Source organism: Pituophis catenifer, unplaced genomic scaffold, assembly GCF_029215685.1.
Source record: "Pituophis catenifer annectens isolate HBS135680 unplaced genomic scaffold, rPitCat1.0.hap2 SCAF_1, whole genome shotgun sequence".
In the NCBI taxonomy this organism is placed as follows: Eukaryota; Metazoa; Chordata; class Lepidosauria; order Squamata; family Colubridae; genus Pituophis; species Pituophis catenifer.
The window spans coordinates 296,088,391-296,109,963 of record NW_027256881.1 but is presented as its reverse complement, the minus strand read 5'-3'; the positions used below and the strand labels follow the sequence as shown (position 1 = coordinate 296,109,963).

At 36.2% G+C, this 21,573-nt stretch overlaps 1 protein-coding gene across 2 annotated transcripts in view; it reads right to left on the bottom strand.

Annotated features, from left to right (window-relative positions):
* Positions 1-1,145: 1,145 nt before the first annotated feature.
* The window catches only part of MIPOL1 (mirror-image polydactyly 1), a 174,426-nt gene continuing 153,998 nt past the window's right edge, over positions 1,146-21,573 (bottom strand). For both annotated transcript variants that reach the window (XM_070931390.1, XM_070931391.1), the window contains exon 11: positions 1,146-1,228. In XM_070931390.1, coding sequence (XP_070787491.1) covers positions 1,162-1,228 — 67 coding nt within the window. In that variant the 3' untranslated portion in view covers positions 1,146-1,161. The remainder of the gene's footprint in view (positions 1,229-21,573) is intronic.

Below are 21,573 nucleotides of genomic sequence, written 5' to 3'. Positions count from 1 at the left end.
CGGCAAGCTTAGCTTCTTAGTCACTGAGCCACCACATCCCTTTCCTTGCATACTTGGTCACCATATTATATTTTGTATATGTGGTAGTTTTGTTTGTTTCTTTAAATTTTAGTGTTTTTTATGCTTTACACTGCCCAGAGTCACACTATTTAAGTTGGATAGACATACATCTTAAAAATTAATAAATGTGCAGAAGATTCTATAAAGTACATTTTACAATAAAAGTGAGAGTTGAAAATGAAAAAATTGGAATTTTTAACAGATTTTTTCCTATTTCTCCTTCAAGGGTAACCATGCTAGTCTGCTCTGTACAATGCATAGAACAGTCATGAATATCTGCTGTTTTACAACTTCATGCGTTCCACATCATTTGGTGGAATAAATGTTTATTGTAATTTTTAGAGCTATTTGCGTTTCTTAAGATTTATGATAGTGTCTGAAATAGTGTAGGGTACACATATATGTGTCATTGGTTTTCATCCATCAACTTTAAGTATAAAGTATTGATTCAACCAATTTTTATTTTTTTATTTTTTTCTTATTTAGGCAAACAACAATCATATAAAATATTCAACATGAACACACAACCCAGCATATATGCCCCTGTCTGGCAGGTGAATATTCTCATTCACCAACAGGGCACTCATAAAAAATCAATATACCTTAGGAGTAATATGACTGTTGACAGCATATTAGGAATAGATATTTTTTTCCTCTGGGTTTCCCTTTTTTCTTTAAAAGCACCTTACATTTCAGCATCTTTTGCCAATCTTAAAAATTTCTATTCAATCCAGAGAATGTAAGAGTTTAGGAACACTCTACAGTATTTTGAACCTTAAGTTAGAAATAAAAAGTAAGAACTCCATAAAGAACAATTGACCATTAAACAGAGACTCCTGCAGACAACCACACGGTTCACTAAATGTACCAAAATAGATCTGCTATAAAAGTAAATTTGACCAAATACCTTTGGATAAATCTCAGATCTCAGCAGCCAAGTGGTTAAACATTTATGATTTGATTTTATCTCAGCTTGGAATGTCGTTGGAGTGTCCCACTTCTAACAACTGTTTGCTAAGTTAAAGCTTTAATGTTTACATAGCACTGAATGAAGCAGCCTGGTCTCCAGATGTGAATGCTTCCTTAGACTGGTGCTTTCTATCAGATCACCATCCTAATGGACCCTGCTCCAATCTTCTTCCTTAGGACGTCCACCAGTCTTTGCAATCTGGAATGGAGGAAGGGTGGGGGGGGGGGAGGAAGAAAAGGAAACTAATATTAGGAATGTCCTGACTGAAAAGAGACAGTGTTTGCTCTGGACCAATACAACCCAGGGGTGGTCATAGAAGAAACAAAGCATTACTGTAACCGAGACAGGCTCCCAAGGCAGAATGCAGACAATTTGTAAGAAACTTTTCACCTACAACTCAGCCTTGTCACAGTCAGAAGTGGGTGTTAATTCATCTTCCACTCTGTGACAAACACAATATCTTAGGCTCTCATGTCTCCAGGTTTACACAGTATTCTGACACTTTGTGTGTGAAGCTTTTTGTAGAGATGCCATTACACAAGCAATAACTTCAAAATACATGGTATTTGTATGTGGAGGGGACTATGTAAGTATATACCCTGCTGCCCTGGTGGCAGTTCTTCTAACATGGAACATCTAACTAATAAAAAAACTACACCTTCATTTCTGCCTCAACTGCATGTGAGCTTTAATTGGATGCTCCCTGAAGTTTACATTTTTCTATGTGTGATTATGTAAAGTAGCCTTTGCAAATGTGTTTGTTAATTATACTTTTACATTGTTCATTAAGAAGAATTTGGTGGAGAGTGTTGAATGACTAACACAAAACCCTTATGGGTGATGTAATAGTTGAAGTGCAGTATTGCAGGCAAACAAAGCCTGCACCTTGGAGTTTGATCCTGACGTGGCTCAAAGTTGATTCAGCCTTCCATCTTTCCAAGGTTCGTAAAATGAGGACCAAGATTGTTGGGGGCAATATGAAAATAATACTTGTACACTGTAAATCATCCAGAGAGTGCTGTAAAATGCTATGGATCAATATAAATAAACCTAAACGCAATTGCTATTGTTATAGGGTTACAATTTCTTTCCACTTCCTACCGTTAGCCTTCTCTAGCTAGATACTTTTTGAATGGGGCGGTACTTACCAGGCATGATGGAAGCTGAAATCCAACATTTCTGGAAGGCAACATGAGGGGAATATTATTCTACCACAGTGTTTCTCAATTTTGGCCACTTTAAGAGGTGTGGACTTCCTCTCTCAGAATTCCTTATGCTGCCTGGGGAATTCTGGGAGTTGAAGTCCCCACCTCTTAAAATGGCCAAGGTTGAGAAACACTGTTTTACTATAAACACTGATACTGATATATCTTGTTGTTCATTCTTACTATAGGTTTTTAATTCAACTTCTAATACTATAAGGAAAAGAGCAGTTGCATTTTCTTTCAGCTTTCTTTCCAATTCTTGAATATTTATTTAGTTGCCTTTAAGTCTTCTGATAACTGACAGATTCATGTGGTTCTTTTTGGAAAAAAATTTGGAAGTGGTTTGACACTGCTTTCTTCCTGGACTGACAAAAAGTGATTGGTCCAAAGTTACCATCTTGGGTTGGACATCTAGGTATCTCACATCTGATGAAAGCAGGCACAAAACTACTTGTGTCCAGTGGTGGGTTGCTCTGGTTCTCTCTGGTTCTTGTGAACCGGTAGTAAAAGCGGTGGGAGGCTCCGCCCACCACCCTGATGTCATATTTTGCAATCTGTGCATGTACAGAAGTGCGTGTGCTCCTGTTGTGAACCAGTAGTAAAGGTAAGTAGAATGCACCCCTGCTTGTGTCCCATCATTTGATGAATTTATGACACATATTTCAACATTTTTCCCATATTACAGATTTCCATATTCCCAAATGCAGTACAAACCAATTATTTTTAAAAACATACATGGTTTTCATTTGATTATTCAGATCTATAGTATGTCATTGTTGCTACCGCAGTTCCTTCAAGAATCTTTGCATAACCCTCTTGTCTACATTATGATGTACTTGAGTATTTTTGCACAGTGATGGAGAATATGTAAATGATACAAGCACATGAGTCTACTAGTCCATGGGATTCTCAGTCATTCAGGTCATGGTTGTCCCAAAGGTGCTTTTTTCAAAAGACAACTGGACTTTGCTTTTCCTTGCAGATGTTTCACTTCTCATCAAGAAGTTTCTTTAGTTCAGAACTGAAGCTTTATTCAAGAAGCTTGAATATTCAAGAAGCTTCTTGAATAAAAAGTGAAATGTCTTAAAGGAAAAACAAAGAAATCCAGTTGCCTTTTGAAAAAAAAATCACCTTTGAGACATGAGTCAATCCTTTAGCATTTATCTACTTTTTAATGCATCAGCAGACAATGGCTCTTCATGATCTCTGGTAAAAGGATTTTCCAACTATTTCATCTGAAATGACTGGTAACTACTTGACGTCTTTAGCAGGCATAGCAAAGGATGGACAAAGTAGTGATAAAAATGTTTTGCAATTATCAATTTTCCTACCTCATACACTGTGTAGGGTTGAGGGAAAGAGCAAAGCTGAAGCAATATACTGTCAGTTCATGCTGATATTTGCACATGGTATCCATTTTTCTATTAGTCTATGATGGGGGGAAAAAACCTGGAATATGTTCTAAGAAGGATTTCAAGTGTTTTCTCCCTCTCAAAATATATGTTTAAATGTGCACTTTGAAATATTGAATTATGGAGAACTCAGTTGTTATATTTGGAAAAACACAATACCAACTGTTATCTGGGTGCTGATTTGTCTGCGATGAAGATTAACTAATTTTGTATATAACCCTTTTTATTTTTTAATTTGATTTTTAGGAAAACCTATCAGAGGAAGTAGCATGGTTAAGAAAAGGGAAAACAATAGAGCAACATTTTAGTCACATTTCAAATAATATATCTGATCTTCGTTATACTTGTTATTTCATCCCGAATAGCAATAAATTGATGACTGATGTCAGGTTTCTACACTTCGATACTATGATAATTGGAAATGCTTGGATTTGTAGTCCAAATATCTCTGGAACAAATCATGATGGAAAACTGATCTACAGCTATGAACTGAACATATTTTGATTGATATTTTAATAGTTATGTATTCCTTTATCTGTGTTGTACAACTTTTTCTGAAGATTAATTTTTCCCATAAATATGTGGCATAAAAATACCCATGAACAAAAATGGGCATGAATCAGGGGTGAAATGCTCCCGGTTCGGACCAGATCTCCTGATCATCAGAGGCTGTTTTTTTTTTTTTTACTTTTAAAAGCATTTTTTCGGCCAAAGAGGTTGTAGAAAAAATGCTTTTAAAAGTAAAAAAAAAAAAAGCCTCTGATGATTGTGCGGCTCAGCTGGGATTGTCAGAGGCTTTTAAAAGCATTTTTTTCTGTAACCCGTTTGGCCGAAGAGGTTGTAGGGAAAAAAAATGCCTTTAAAAGCCTCTGGCGATCCCAGCTGAGTTGCCTGATCGTCAGAGGCTGCTAAAGGCATTTTTTTCTGCAACCTCTTAAGGTTGTAGAAAAAATGCTTTAAAAAAAAAAAAAGTTGGCCACGCCCACCCAGTCACATTACCCCCCCTCCCACAGAACCGGTAGTAACAAATTTTAGATTTCACCCCTGGCATGAATCCATCAGTATAAGAAATTAAATACACAACACTTTTTGTGACTTCCTGGCAGTTAAGCAGAAACATTAACATAATATGAAAAGGAATTCCACTCTCTCTGCACAAACAGAGAGCTTTTAAGGACTAATGGATGAAAAATAGAGATCTACGACAATTATCCCTAAAAAAGATACTATAGTTCCTACTAATTTTCATGATGCAAGCTGAAACAGCAGAGGTGGATAATAGAAACTGTAACTTTTTTTCAGGAGATACTAGTTTGCCTACAACTTTTTATAGCATTATTCAGAAAACATCTAGCTTTTCATACAGTTCATAAATATACTAACCCAAAAAATAATTGTAGAGGAAAGACAGCGGAAAATGTAAGAGAGTTTTTGAGTAACAGAATATGATGCCAGATATGTATTTAATTATATTTTTCATATTCTCTATATTGCTGAAGATCACTGCCTGGACTCAAAGAATTACAGGGGTAGAAGAAGGTCACACAGGTGAGACTGTGCTTATAGTTATTTAATTTTGAGCATTCCTGGTGAAAGCATAGGTGAGCAATATTATGCTTGTCAATGGCCACATATATTCCCCCTCCCCTCTTTTAAGGAAGCAACTAGGGTGACAGGAGCACATTGCATATATGTCTGGGTCTTTTATTTGTTTTTAATTTTCTAGGTTATTTATTTAATTGTCATTTTTAAAGTAATCTATTCTAAAAATAACAAGTTCAGTAAAAAAAAAAATACCTTGTTGATTTGCTGTTGAAATTGGCTTCCATCACTTTGGAGTTTCCAAAAATACTCTATGGGCCTCAGTGAGGTGAAACACTAAACCTAAAAATGGAAATTGTGCCCCTCTCCCCATCCTTCGGATATTTCAAGGGTAAAACCTAGTTCCTCTCTTTGCCTAATCCCATCAAAGCCAAACTGACTTTCACTGCCCCCAACAAAGCCCCCTTGCAATCCTATCTCAACCAAAGAACAGAAGCCCTTATCAGCTCACAGTATAGCCCAAGGATAAAAAAAATGGCAACCTAGAGAAACTCCAACCTTGCATATTCTATCAGCTGATGAGTCCAATATTCCATCTCCTTAACAGTGGGGTTCTCTAGCTTTAGTGCCATCCTGAAAGGCTCACTTTTGTAACTGTAGAACTCACTCCATGTACATTGCCAAGGATCTACCTAACTTGCCCAAACTGGCCAGCCAATCAGATGTCTAGGATTTCCTGCCTTATAGTCCTCAACTTCTATAAAAATCCTTGCTTTCTGATAGTTTAGGGTGCCTCTTTTCTTGTACAGCAGGCACCTAATGATCATTAGTACTTCTCCTCAGTGCTGTGCTCTTACTTTGGCAAAATCCAGAACACTCTCGTGCATACCAAAATTAAAGGCATCAGGTAACAATTAACAGATATCTAAGATCTGGAGGATTATCATCCAAGTCATTAATAGTAGACTAACTATGTAACTATTTTGGGATTCATGTCTCACTTAATCCCTATCTTCTCATGAAGTCAACACTCTTTCTGCTCCTTGTTGTTTTCATCAATGGCATATATGTACAAAACTATCTTCATTCCATCAGAAGGAAGGCCATCAGTTCTACATGAAGCCTAATAGGAAACTTTAGTAATATTTTCCAATGAATTTCAATACTATTTGAATTACACATCTGTTAGAGTATAAGGAATACAATAACTTAATCCAAGAACCTAAAACATAAATGGGTAGACTTGAGGAACTGTAGAGTTGACAAGGCAGAATAGAGTTGTCTATGTTTGAAAAGAAATACCCATTGGATGAAAGTTGCTGTCTTCTGTTTAACTTTGAAACTGTCAGGCCTCATTGGAAATAATGAGGCTTAACAATCATGGCTCTTGCTCTTTAAATGAATGATGACGGCTATAATCAGAATAAGGTAGGCCACACCAAATATAGGGAATGCAAGGCCACTTTGCTTTTTGTTTTATTTGGGAACAGGCTAACATTTTTTTTAAAAAAGAACCCAAATTAGAAACAGATTATCAAAATAAACTGAATCTCAAATGCCTCTAACTACATGTAAATTCCATTTGAAGAGAAGGCAGGGATTTACAATTTATAGTACTGACCTATCCTGACACTATTCTTATTGCTCCCTCCCCATTCTCTAGCTCAAGGTGTCACTATAACTTTCTCCAGGGATCCCAGGCTACTCATTCTTCCCCTATTCTATTGTTCCATGGTCTAATTCATGATGTTTTTTTGCCTATGTGAGGAAAGAGTTCCAAGAGAGTATATTCCATAGCATGGCCACAGCATGGGAGAAGACTTTTGATATATGCTTAAGAAATTATTCCCAAAGCAAATTGTAACCGTAGGAAGAAGGCATTCTTCTTCCTATCCAACTTTATGCCAGGCTATGGTGCCATCACAATTGTTTCTGGACTTGCATGAGGTTCATACAAAAGGAAAAAACCAAATATATAGTCACAGATGTGCGCTGCCGTGATGTGCAAGGAGAATATGATTCTTCAAACATATCAAATGGTTAACATTAGCATATTGCTCATAATATCATATTCTGGTCTCTACATATTCTGATCAAATATTTTATTTCATCTTAAGTGAGTGCCATATTCTCCCGTTTTGTCTCTGCAATGTATGCAGTCCCTATACCAAGTATTGAGGATTTTACAAACTTCTCAATAGACTTAGTTGAATTAAGTCTTAGGTGTTATTTTTCACTCATTATTTTTAGTGGGTATTTTTGATTTTCTAATAAACAAACCTGTAGCTTAGTAAAGAATTATAAACATTTGGAAATCAAAGTTTCATGATCATTTCTCAATTCACCCAAAGGATGAATCTTCCATTGTTCTCATTGTAACACTGAATATATTTAAAATGACTAAAATGGACATCATAAATTTTATTCATTTATAAAAATAAAACATAAGCACAAAAGTAATCCTATTATTTGTCAGAATTGCCACAGATAATTTGACTACAACTAGATTTTATGGATTGTAAACTATTAAATTATTTTCATACAGAAATTATTTTATTTGAAACAATTAAATAAATATTCCTATCCTATGGCTCAGACTAGACACTTAGCAGAACCTCATAATTAATTCAAACACATTTTTTAAAACTTGTCATGATTTTTATCTTACTATCATATTCAAAGCGGCCTTTTAGTGTATTTTTTCAAATATTTTAACAGTTCTATTTCATTTTTAAGTCAAGTTTTTGTATTGCTATGGAATTATTTTTAAAAGGAATGAAAAACATAAAAATACTAAAATGGTATGGATTTCTTATATCTGGGGAAAAAGAATTTAAGTAAACATTGATTGGCAGGAACATCTGTCTCTTTCATAATGTAAAAGTTAACTCATAATATGTTGATTTCTGCAGCCATTCAAGTATTCAAATAGTTAAAACTGCTTTAGAAAAGGTAATTTAATCATGTGCTATTTAACATATTATGGATTTTTAAAATAAGGCTGTTATGCTTCTTAGCACTGAGCAAATTATATGGCTCCAAGCTAAACTTCACATCACCATGTCTTGGTAAATTCTACTGGATTAGTAGTTTATATCATTTAACTTTGTGTTGCCAATACTTGGAGGCTGCTTTAAAATCTTTCACAATGATGCAATATCAAATCTGTTTGTTGAGTATTCGTACGGTAGTATAGTCTGTTACTGATGTATAAACATATATATATATCAGTGGTGGGTTCGGGCAAACTGGTAGCGGCGGTGGCGGGAGGCTCTGCCCACCTGCCCGGATGCTTTTGCGCATGCGCAAAAGCATCGCGCAAGTGCGCATTGAGCAAACCAGTAGCGACAGGTTTTGAAACTTGCCCCGATATGTATATGTATGTGTATATACTGTGTGTGTAGATAGATAGATAGCTGATAGATAGATAGATAATTAGTTAGACAGACAGACAGACAGACAGACAGACAGACAGACAGACAGACATAGATATAGATATCCATTATAAATGAAATGAATAATAAGTAAAATTTCCGGGTTATGTGGAATCTGAAAGCTACTCGGGTTTATGAGGAACACTCATTACAAACATGTCCACTATGTTATTAAAAGTTGTTTAGAATAAGAAACAGGCTACAGTATAAAAGCTTTTTCTTCCAAATACAACTATTTAGGTGGCATCAGTGAGGATAGAGAAATGACTTCAAGTAAAAGGATTATGCGGGGCATTGAGTCAATAGAACTTTTTATTTCTACCAATCCTTAGAAAATTCCAGAATGACCTTTTACATTATTCAAAGAGGAAGTAAAATGTTAATCATTGGCTTAAAACTTTGCAAATTACTTCTGTAATTCAGCACTTTGTTTTGAATTAGATTGCTTTCAGAAAACTCATCATAACATTTACTAAAAAAGTGAGGTAATATTTAGATAACTAATGCCAAGTTGTAACTAATGATGTTGGATTTGCTTAATTTCTTAATTTCTTGCTCCTTTCCCCATCTGTGTGAAAATCCATAATAACCGTAGGCCCTGATTTGAAATTTTTAACCAGTAATGTGATTAATCACTATATCTGGAAGGATCATTCTTTCTTGACCTCTTCAAGTACTTAACAGCAACTGAAAAAAATGTTTAAAGAAATATGAGAGGATGCCTACTTTCTCTTTTCATTGTTCACATAAACTGGAAAACTCATCCAGATAGTTTTTAAAAAGTAATATTTTCATTATGTTGTTCATTTCTTGACTTAACCACACAATGATTCTGTTTAAAAGGTGAAATGTGTGTTTTAAAAAACAAATTAAGATGAAATTTTATAGCTTTGTTAGTAACACTTCTAGATTGTTTGATCTCTCAAAATAGGAAAGAAAGAAAATACATGGAAATCACACATACTATCTAATTCATAACAAATAAAATATGAAGAATTACTGGTGTCCGGGCCTCCAATGGCTCTAGTCAAGCTCAAATAAATATTATGAAATGATTCTATCTCATGTCTAAATTTGGGGTTAAGTAACTGTTGAAGGGACAAAGCATCATAGTGGGCCATTGAGAATATTTTTCTGTGTGTCCATATTTAAACCGGATTAAATTGTTATTTAAGGCATTGATATATGTTGTAATATTATTCATCATTCACAAGAGGAATGGCTTGCTCCACACACAGAATACAACTCTGTTTCAACCCCTTTCACATATTAGGATTCAGAGTAAGATAGTAGGTGAAGTACCTCCCTTGGATGGTATGTAATGGCAATAGGAATTAATAAGTTGCTACACTGAAAAAAAGAAGAGAAGCAATGGTATCTATAGATTCAGAGAGCTTCTGGAAGAAGTTTGGACCTCCAACCCAGTGTTTTTCAAGCTTGGCATCTTTAAGAGGGATGAACTTCAACTCATAGAACTTGACCTCTTAAAGTTGTCAAGTTTGGAAATCACTAAATAACTAAACTTTCACCTATAGGCTCAAGTATGCTGCTACAGGTATATATTAGTAAACTTAGTAAACATTTACTACTTGCTAAATGTGTAAATATATTAGTGCGCCCTAAGCAATCAAAAGCCCTGCAGATTAAAATGAATAGTTTGAATTCTGCATGGAAAGATACTCTGGCTCTGAAAAAAAAAGGGCTTTGGTCATACATGCCACATGAGTAAGACTTATTTGGCATATTAGTGACTCTAGAGATGGTTAATTTGTGAAGAAGAAAGCAGAAATACAATCTCTACAAGCCCTGATTAAATGAAAAAAGGTATTGGAGGATTTTGGCAAATTTAATCAAGTATTAGTTATGAGGGTATGTTAGATATTCCCCCCTCCCAATAAAATAAGGATAAAATAATCTCAGAATATTCAAATGAAGCTCTCAACATTTTTTTTCTTCCTGTCAGTTATAACATGCCATTAATACTGAAACTGCAGCTTTGACTCAAGCAAGTGATTGGTTTGGAAGGAAAAAGACTGGAATATTGAATATAGAAAGTTTTGATCTCGAATTTGGTTGGCACGCTTACCTATTTTATGAAAACAAAGTGGATAAAGTATTTAAAAGTCATTTACTTAGAGATTCTCTGATGAGAGTATGGAAGAAGCACCGACTCAAATGGGATTATAAAATACCGTTATGGCTGGATCTTGGTCATATTATGTGGAATACAAATATAATGTCACTCGGGGGGGTTTTATATAAAGAGGTTCTTTTTACAGATGCGGGCAGATGGCAACTGAAGACATTAGAGACACTGTTGGGCGAAGGGATTAATCTAACCTGGTTACAATATAATCAACTTCAACTGAGATGGAAAGAGGACCAAAAAACTGGTATTATGTTGCATGAGGAAGAGTTGGTTAGACATATAAAAGAGAAAGGTCCAATGCATATCAAAAGGCTATATAATGTTTTGTTAGAAAGGGATTCAGAAACTAAATTGGTTAAAGATTGCATGATTAAATGGGCACAGAATTTTGCAGAACCAGTAATGTTGGAAACATGGGAGAAAATATGGGTTCAGAATGTTAAATTTACACAATCGCAGAATTTGAGGGAAAATTTTTATAAGATGTTTTACAGATGGCATTTAGATCCCAAGAAATTATCCTGTATGTATCCTAATGTTCAGCCAAAATGTTGGAGATGTGACTGTTTAGATGCTACATATTATCATGTTTGGTGGAATTGTAAGAAAGTTAAGGCTTTTTGGATAAAAATATGGTGGGTTATGCAGAATGTTTTGAAGAAAAAAATTTCATTTTCTCCACAATTGTTTTTATTGGGTATAGTAAAGGGTTTTACACTGGATGAAATTAAGTTGATATTGTACATGATAACAGCAGCGAGATTATTGATAGGTAAATATTGGAAAAATGAAGCTTTACCCACTATTGAAGAATGGACTTTGAAGATGGCCAGTTTTGCGGAGATGGCGAAGATTTCAGCATATTTAAAAGATCGCTCACAAGGGACTTATGAATGGGAATGGAAAAAATGGATAGATTATGTGCAGAACAAATATCAAGTTAGGAAGTACCAAATAGTTTTTCATTGAAAGTATTATATAAAAATAGAAATGTATGAATACTGTGGGGAAAAAATTTTTTTAAGGGGGTTTGAGGGGTTCAAGTTCTATAAAAAGGGGATTTTGATGGGATTATATTTTGTGGAAGTCAGGGGGGGAGGGTTGGGGGGGTTTGGGGGGGGTTAGGGTAGGGTGTGGGGGGGTGGGATGGGGGGGAAAATGGGGTGAAAATGTAATTGTAAAACTTTTGCAATAAAAAAAAATACTGAAACTGCATAACTGATAGGAGAGGAAACATAAGCAAGCTAAAAATTCAGAAAAATCCATCCTTGCACAATTTACAACTTTACCCTAAGGAATGAACACAAGGATACAATCAACCACAGTATCTTTATATAATACAGTATATACTGTAACAGCATACAGAAAAATATCTGACAATAGATGAATGAATAGATTTGGATTTTTTTGACACCAATCTCCTTGTGAACAAAAATAAGTAGGAAATACTCAGTGAGAGATGAAAGAATACCAGAGAATCCATTAATTATGCCCTAAAACTGCATCACAATAAATTATGTAAAGGCAGCAACATAAAGTCAGAATAAGGTGACCACACAATTTATGTCAACATTTACTTTTCTACTGCTACAAAGATAATGCAGTAATCTGGCTAATTTTCTCAACTATCATTCAACTTTGATTACTCCAAACATTACAGTTTTCTCCAATGGATCTTTCCTTCACTCTGTTTTCTCTGAAATATCTAAGCTTTAAATTAATGCTTCCAGTGAGCAATCTGATTTGACTTCATGTCATATTGAATGATGTTTTGTTCTTATTGTTCCAAATATTCTTAACAATTTTCTCCAGCACCACAATTCAAATGAATAATCTTTTCTTCGTTTAGTCCTAATGGTGCTACAACCAGGAGAAGTACAGCCCAGTAACCTTTGTCTGTGTGTTGTCTCTCCATTTTAATATTTTGTTAGATTTTTTATGGTCTTTCTTCTCAGTAGCGGCTGATCCTTAATTTCATGACTGTATCACCATCCTGTGAATTGCTGAGTTTAAGAGGATGAAGTTTGTTACTATTTCAATGATTGGATGGGTTGTGTTATTTAAATAACATGAAGTTTTTCTCCCCCAAAATACTAATCGCAGATTGGCTTTTCCATTATCTTCTTTTACCTTCAACAATAGATTACTTTGTTTGTTCTCACTTTATGCTGTCAAAAAATTATCATCAGCAGATCTAAGGTTATTGATTTCCCAGCAAATTCAATCCCAATTTCTATTTCTTCTGGCTAAGCATTTTTATAATCCATTTCTGCATATAAGCTAAATAAATATGGTAACAAAAATGACTTTGGTAAATTTTCCCCAAATTTAACCCATTTAATTGTTCCATATTTTTCTGTTTTAGAAAAAAACAGAACTATTAATAAGTTCTTAAATTGGCTGATGAGCTAGCCCAGTACATCCTTGTTTTTAGAGTTAATTCTTCTTGAAGTCTCAGAAAAGCAAGTAGCAGGAAAACATTTTTCAGGGTTTTTGTTTTGATTGATAGAAAAGATACAACAGAAATGATAAAGTTGAAAGTATTAAAAATGCTTCACCTTATCCTTGCATGAGGTGAAAGGGCAACAAAACAGAGAAGAATAACACTGAACTGCAGTCAATACAGACAGAGGGAAAGAAAATACAGCCAGATGGATAGCTTTGTTAAGAAGATTAATTTCTTGGAAAGGGTAAAAAATGACTCAATGTTTATATATACAGGTGCTTGAAATTTTTTTAAGGCAAATTAGATGACTGCTGGAAAAAAAGTTCTTATTTTCCTCACTGTTATTGGTGACAAAATGCACTTTATTAAAGCTTAAGTGTTCCACAAAACCCCACACAATTCAGCTTTGCAAAACAAATATAATGCAGAAACACTTGACACCAAAACTATTATTGGCTGCAGAATATTTTGTAGTGCACACAGAAAGAGGGAGAGTCTATGTAGCTTATATAGCTGAATTTAAAACATGTCTGAACACTGAAAACTTGGCAAAGGGCTACCTGGTGCACTGGTGTGTGGAATTTTGAAATACATTTTAAAAAGTCTCTTAAAAGAGCAGAAAGCAATTGAAATCATAGTATCTATGGTAACTGCTGCCAGAGATATTAAAGGTGCAGTAGGAGTAAAATCAAATATAAAGAAGCTTATAATAGCCCTTGGACAGATGGTAGCAGTAAAAATGAACTGTGCTATCATTGTGGCAGAGTTTCATATATACTAACTCAATTGACAGACTGGATTTTATCATAGATTTTGTCTGTTATTTATTTTTTATTCTAGAATTTTTAATTGTATATTTATTGAGTGTTTTTATATGTTTTGGTATCTGGTCTATGACTGTAATAAATAAATTCTGATTCTAACTCAATGGAGATTTTAAAGAGAACTTGCAAATATTTTTACTTAGTTTACTTTCTTTCCAATCAAATATCACATAAAACATTAGAAATATTATTTTTGTACATCAAAGTAATAAAATCATTCTAGTAAAGAACTGTATTTAGCACTGATGGTGATTTTGGGGTTCACTAACACTTGAAGGGTCAAAAGTTCCCCATTTCTATTCTAAGGGATCATAATTGTAATCTGGGTTCAGGCAGGGAGATAACACTGATGCAGAATTTATCAAGCTTGTGGATGATCTCTGGGGTGCTTAGGATGCGGCAGTGCAGGGGTGGGTTCTAAATTTTTTTACTACCAGTTCTGTGGGCGTGGCTTATTTTGTGGGTGTGGCTTGGAGGTCATGTGACTAGGTGGGCGTGGCTAGCTGGTCAGAGTCATTTCTGGAAGGTCCTCGCACTTATGACCAGTCCTCGCACTTACGACCCGACTCATTTGTTTGCTTTTAACACTGATCAGCTGTAGGACGCCCCTTTGAAGCCCCGCGGCAAGAGTTTAAACAATTTTTTTTCCCTCTAGTCATCAGCTGGGACTCAGGAGGCAGCAATAGATTGGAGGTGGGACCATATAAAAGGTAAGAATAACGTGGGAGGGCGGGGGGGGAGAACCGGTTCGGTGATGTCATATCGTCACCGCTACCGGCTCGGCCGAACCGGACTTAACCGGGAGGAACCCACCACTGTGGCAGTGTATCCATCCGCCTTTCTATGATCATACCACCAATCATGGAATTGTTCTGGGCCAGGTGAGAAGGTTGGGAGTGGAAGGATTGTTCTTCAGTTTTTCCTTCCTGCCCTATGGAACAGCTTCCCCTCAGATGTAAGGACAATCTAATATTACTGGATTTTCAGAAGGCTGTGAAGACCTGGCTCTTCCCCCAGGGCAGGCTGTTAGTTTGGGAGGTCCAGTATGGATGGTATAGGAGTTTTGTATTTTTAATGAGGGCGCCCCAACCCATGTTTTTGTAGTCATTTTTATTTTATTCTTGCTGATATTTTATATGGCATGTTCACAGCCTAGAGTTTCATTGGATAGATGGGTGGGCTTACATATTTCACAAACAAACAAACAAACAAACAAACAAACAAATACTGTAACATGATAGTCTTTCCAATCAATTCGTATTAAACTTAACTGAACACTTTTTCATCTGAGGTATAATCTTATCCAATTTTATGCATGAATAATATAATAGAAATCGTTTTCTGGCAGATTTTATCTATAGTTCTACAATGGTGCAACTAAAATTGGAGCTGGTCTTTTTATGGCTTCATTCTAGCAAATACAAAGGCTTATGAATATCGAAATTTATGAATATATCCTTATGTACTTATTTGCATCATTTGGATGGCACCACATTTTTATTTTATTTTTATACAGACCACTCAAATGAGTCATGGTAAATAATAAACATAAAACTAACCTGACACAATCAACCCAACACCCCTCCCTCCCCGAAGCAACAAAAAGCTTAGATAAAATGGACATACAGTCACCATCAATGTAAATATCAAATATTAAAAACTATTTAAAGACACTGGGTCTTTTTAAAAACAACAACAACAACTACAGCAACAGTGTCTTCAATCCCTTTTAGTATGTCCAAAGCTAGAACAACCTTTTCATCTGTTTTTCCCCACTACAGAATAGAAATATATCCACTGGGGTTATAAGGAACAACTACCGGGAATGCCTTTCCAGGTATGTTTTAGCAAAATTTTCAAATTTTACATGAAAGTATCAGTGACATATTAGTATTTTTTCTGTTATCCCTCTTAAAAGACAAGGACCCACAACTTGGAAACAGAGTACATGGCTGACTGAGGAATTCTGGAATTGAAGTCCACAAGTCTTAAAGTTGCCCAGTTGGAGACTCATGCTCTAGTCTAGATCACTATTTCTTGAATCATTTTCAGTTTCCCTAAACCAGGGGTGTCAAACTCGATTTCATTGAGGGCCACATCAGGATTGTGTTTGACCTCAGGGGGCCAGGTTGGGTCTAACCAAAGTAGGTGTGGCCTGCTCGATGTCACTCATATCGGGGGCGCCTGTGGCAGCCCGAGCACTCTGCCAGGCTTCTGCAGAGGTGGGTTTCAGCAGGTTCTGACCAGTTATGGAGAACCGGTAGTGGAAATTTTGAGTAGTTCAGAGAACCGGTAGTAAAAATTCTGACTGGCCTCACCCCCATTTGCCTCCCAAGTTCCAGCTGATAAGGGAGGAAATGGAGATTTTATCCTTCCCCTGCCACACTCACCAAGCCACGCCTACCAAGCCATGCCACGCCCACCAAGCCACACCCACGGGACTGATAGTAAAATTTTTTGAAACCCACCACTGGGCTCCTTAGTTCCATTTCCAACTGTGAAGGCCTCCTGCAACCCTCTGCCAGCAACAACGGAGCTTGAGAGGGCCGCACGTGGCCCTCCCGAGCACCGTTTTTGCTGGCAGAAGGTTGCAGGAGGCCATCACAGCTGGAAACAGAGTTCAGGAGCCTGTTTTCGCTGGCAGAGGCACCACGCGCCGATGCCTCACTGTTTCCAGGGGGCCCCATGGGCCAGATCTAAGCACCCCATGGGCAGGATCTGCGCCCCTGGTCCTTGAGTTTGACACCCCTGTCCTAGACAATATGAGATTAAAATCCGGCAAGGCAATTTCATAACATTTTATTAAATATTACTAAAATATTTATAAATAATAAAATATTTAAGGTTATTAAGTATTGTTAATTTTTGTCAAAATAATGTTTTGTCAACTGATTTGTACAGTTTTTTTGTTTTAATATGCTCACTGTTATGAGTATTCTGAGAATTTTCCATGTTGGGACAATGATAGTAGACAGTACTTAAAATCTTCTGCAGTTATATTTTGCCTTTAAACTATTGGATTTTCTTTTAAAAATGTTTCTTTGCATATGGCCTTAGTTATACCTGAATGGTAACTGATATAGTATGTGGATGATTCTCTTTCAAACCTTTAACTATACCATACATGTCGGCTGCTTCCCTGCAAATGAATGTTCCAAATGAAGTAATAACTGGAATTATTGAAGGGTTTAAAACAACTGTGATGTCTGCAATCAATCTTAAATACCTAAATAAACTTTCTAAGTTCTCAGCTGAATCACACACAACCTCCTTTATACATTGGTATTAGTCTTAATTCTACACAAACCTTAATCCCTAAAGCAGACCTAGTTTGCATACCCACTGTCATAAAATCTAGTGACTTTCCTGTGCCCTTTATTCACTTATTCCATAATTCATATGTCAATTAAAGGGACTCTCATCATAGTGTGCATTGGGAACCTGCTTTCTTCATTTTCAGACTTCCTTCTGTTCCTGTTCTAGGAAGGTTTTGCACGACTTATACAATTCTTCACATATTCTTTATATATTTGGGAGCAGAATGATGGTGGTAGATGCTATAGTGATTTGTCTAGGAAGATCTCCTTAGATGTATAAGAACCAGCAAGTGGGAATGTTTATAATCTATAGGTTATAAATAAGATTTAAAACAATGGTTATTGATAACTGCTTCTTCCCAGTCAATAATTTTGAAAAGCATAGTCTCAAATAATTGTATGCAACAATTTATTTGCGTTTAAAGGCAAGTTTGTCAAATAAACTAAAATGTAGGGCAAACCCTTAATGTGTATTCCAATGGAGACAAAATTAAGTATTTAATTCATTTTGCCAATTTTCTCATTCAATAAAAAGAGGAAGTATGAATAGAACGGAATTGTGATGGAGTGTAATGTAATATGATTTTTAAAAATTCAGATAACTACTGTATCATTTATAGCTTTGGAAGCCCATCATGACAGCTAGACCTGTCAAACCAGTGCTAATATGTGGCATGGGAATCATGGAACATGGGACTTCCCAACAGCACCTGGGAGATCCCACAATAAAATGCTAATTCTAAAATAAAAATATTAAAAATCATCCCAAATCTTGCAAGATTGCAATTATGTTGTGCAACGACAGTGTTCTTACATGGTATTGTATCAGACTTTGGATGAGAACCTAAATTCTTTCTAATTCTCTGAGAAGAGCAATTTTTATTTCTTAGATATTTTATTCAGGAAGACTATTGACATATAGGCTCTTGGTTTCTCAGATAAACTGGGAAGACAATGCCTGGTTATTTATAGTGGTAAGTTAGTTAAGTTTCTAATAAAATATTTTATTTTATTTATTTTATTTTATCATATTTATATACCGCCCTACTCCCGAAGGACTCAGGGCGGTGAACAGCCAAGATAAAATACAAAGACATACAAAAGTTAAAAAACTATTAAAAACAGATTAAATAATTTAGGCTCAAAAACAAATTTAAGACATCCAATTTATCTAAAAACATTTAAAACCCAATTTAAAAGGGAGAGTTAGGCCAGACCAGCCTGTTGGAATAAAAACGTTTTTAGGGCGCGGCGGAAGATGTGTAAGTCCTGGATCCTCCGTATCTCCGGGGGGAGCTCATTCCAGATGACAGGTGCCCCCACAGAGAAGGCTCTCCCCCTGGGGGCCGCCAGTCGACATTGTTTGGCCAACGGCACCCTGAGGAGCCCCTCTCTATGGGAGCGAACTGGTCGGTGAGAGGCTACTGGTGTCATCAAGCTTGACTCCTGATGATTGCCTGGATAAATCCCTGTACTTTTGGCAATGGCATCCTTCAGTCTCAAGAGACTGGTATCGTGCTCTGGAAAGAGGTCCTAAAACAGCATCTAGTGTGACTAAAAAGGCCCGGTACTTTTACTGGCAGGATTTTCAGAAATGGTTTGCCACTCCCTTCTTCCTAGGATTGAGAGTGAGTGACCAGTCCAAAGTCACCCAGCTGACTTCATGCCTAAAGCAGAACTAGAATTCAGGTCTCCTGGTTTCTAGCCCAATGCCTTTAACTGCTACAACAAACTGGCTGATAATAATCCTTTGGTTTCCAAGTGAAATAAGTTGAAAACGTCTATTAAGGTAGTCCGCGACTTACGACAACAATTGAACCCAACATTTCTGTTGCTAAGTGAAACATTTGTTAAGTGAGTTTTGCCCCATTTTTACAGTCGTTCTTGCCACAGTTGTTAAGTGAATCACTGCAGTTGTTAAGTTAGTAACATGGTTGTTAAGTGAATCTGGCTTCCCTATTGACTTTGCTTGTCAGTAGGTCACAAAAGGGGATCACATGATCCCAGGACACTGCAATAGTCATAAATTTTAGTCAGATTTCAAGTATCTGAATTTTGATCATGTAACCATGGTGATGCTGCAACGGTTGAGTGAAAAATGATCATGTGACTTTTTCAGTGCCGTTGTAACGTCAAACAGTCACTAAATGAACTGTTGTAAGTTGAGGACTACCTGTACAACATAATACATGCTGTATTTTATAATATAGTTAATTTTTGTCTTTTCGACATCATAGTTAATCAATTAGGAAATGGAAGGAGGAATCTGGAAATGTGATCTTTTCATTAAAAATCATAATTTTGTGAAACAAAAATCTATTACTACCTTAAGATGATATCAAAATGTTTCTAGGCAGAACCTTAATATGAAAAACAAAACTTCAGTGATGCATTCAGAATATTCTTTTAACTAGTTAATGAGAAACTAGGTTTAAAAACTAAATTTAAGTAAAAAAACAAGAGATTCTTAATAAAATAATGTATTAAAACAAATATTAATTAAAACTATTAAATGAGTAAAATATAATATAATTTTAAATTTTAAAAAGGAAAAACTGCTTGAATAAAGCAAATACTCTCACCCCAAAACAAACATTACTGTATTGTTCCTACTTACTGTTTTATTAACCAAACCCATTCTGAATTTGAAAAAAAAAAAAAATAGAGGGGACAAGCTAAATTTACACCTTCTAAGCATTCAGATTTTCAGGAAGGCTCCTTCTAACCAGACCAAAAGAAGAAATGAAAGCCTATAAATATTAGCAAGTCCAGCTTTGAAGCAGTCTCCAATTTAACAGACTGTTGTGCGCTATAGACACCAATCTGTACTTTAATGTTTATGTTTGCAGTTAAAAACCTCAGACTTTAGACCTACATATAAAAGATAGTCATACGGTTCTTTTCTGAGACACTGACGTGGATCCTGATTTAAAAATGAACAAGCCATCTTTATGTAATTAAAACTTTGTTTTGAATCTTTTGATCCATTAGTATTCAGCAAAGTGCCGTTTTATAAACCTCACCCTGAATAGGCAGTGTTGGAGGTAACCATCTGCAGCTTTAGACTACAAGCTTGAATTGATGAAAAGAGCTTTGTGTTTCCATTGCCAAGGTCGATTCTTCCAGTCATCCAGGCATTCCCCTCAGACAGAATCCATGGAGCTGACACTCTTACACCCATGTGCTAAATTCCCTTCTCCTCATGGTTTCCTTTGCTCACTATCCTCTAGAAAGGCCCCCGAGTCTTAGCCACATTCTTTTCATAGTCATGTTAGGAAAAAATGGACCTCATAATATCTTTCCCCAACCCATAGGGGTAAGTGATTAGTCCTCCATCTCACATTGTGGTGCAGTTATTCAGAGAGTCATTTTTGTTCTTGAACTATGCTGCTTAGATATTCTGGGAAAGATTATCTCCTCCAGTGTGATTGGAGAATGTCTTGGATATTGGTGTGAAATGCACACAATTCCTGGGTACAGATGGCAGAGTAACGTTTTTTTTCCAGACACAAAGATTCTAACACTGAGCAAGCTGTCCAAATATGGTATTTTTCCCAAGAGCCATCACGCATATAAAATACATATAGAATCGTGTTTCTTAATAGTTCCGTTTAGTTCTTAATAATTCTCACCAAGAGAAATTCAACAATGGAAACAAGGTTTTCTTAAACATAACATGGGTAAGAATAGTATTGTTCTACCATGGACACCAGGGGTGGGTTGCTACAGTTCAGGCGAACCGGTAGCAGTGGCAGCGGGAGGTTCTGCCCACCCACCCAGACGTCATCAAATATGATCTGCGCATGCACAGAAGCTTCTGCGCACGTGCAGATGGGGTGCGCACATGAGTGAATTGAGCGCGGGTGCAAACTGGTAGCAAAGGTAAGTGAAACCCACCCCTGATGGACACACACACTTACTATTGAAAAGCCCATACATCAGGGGTGGGTTCTACTTACCTTTACTACCGGTTCGCAACGGGACTGAGTGCACGATCTGCACATGCGCAGATCGCCGATGATGACATTCGGGGCTGTGGGCAGGCCTCCCGCCAGTTTTACTACTGGTTCTTGCGAACTGGTCCGAACTGGGGGCAACCCACCATTGCCATACATATAAACTTTATTTAAATATGAAATCATCACCATGTTTCATTAAAAGCTATACTCTTGCTATGGTCTCAGGGATGATTAGAGGAAGTGGAATACATAAAC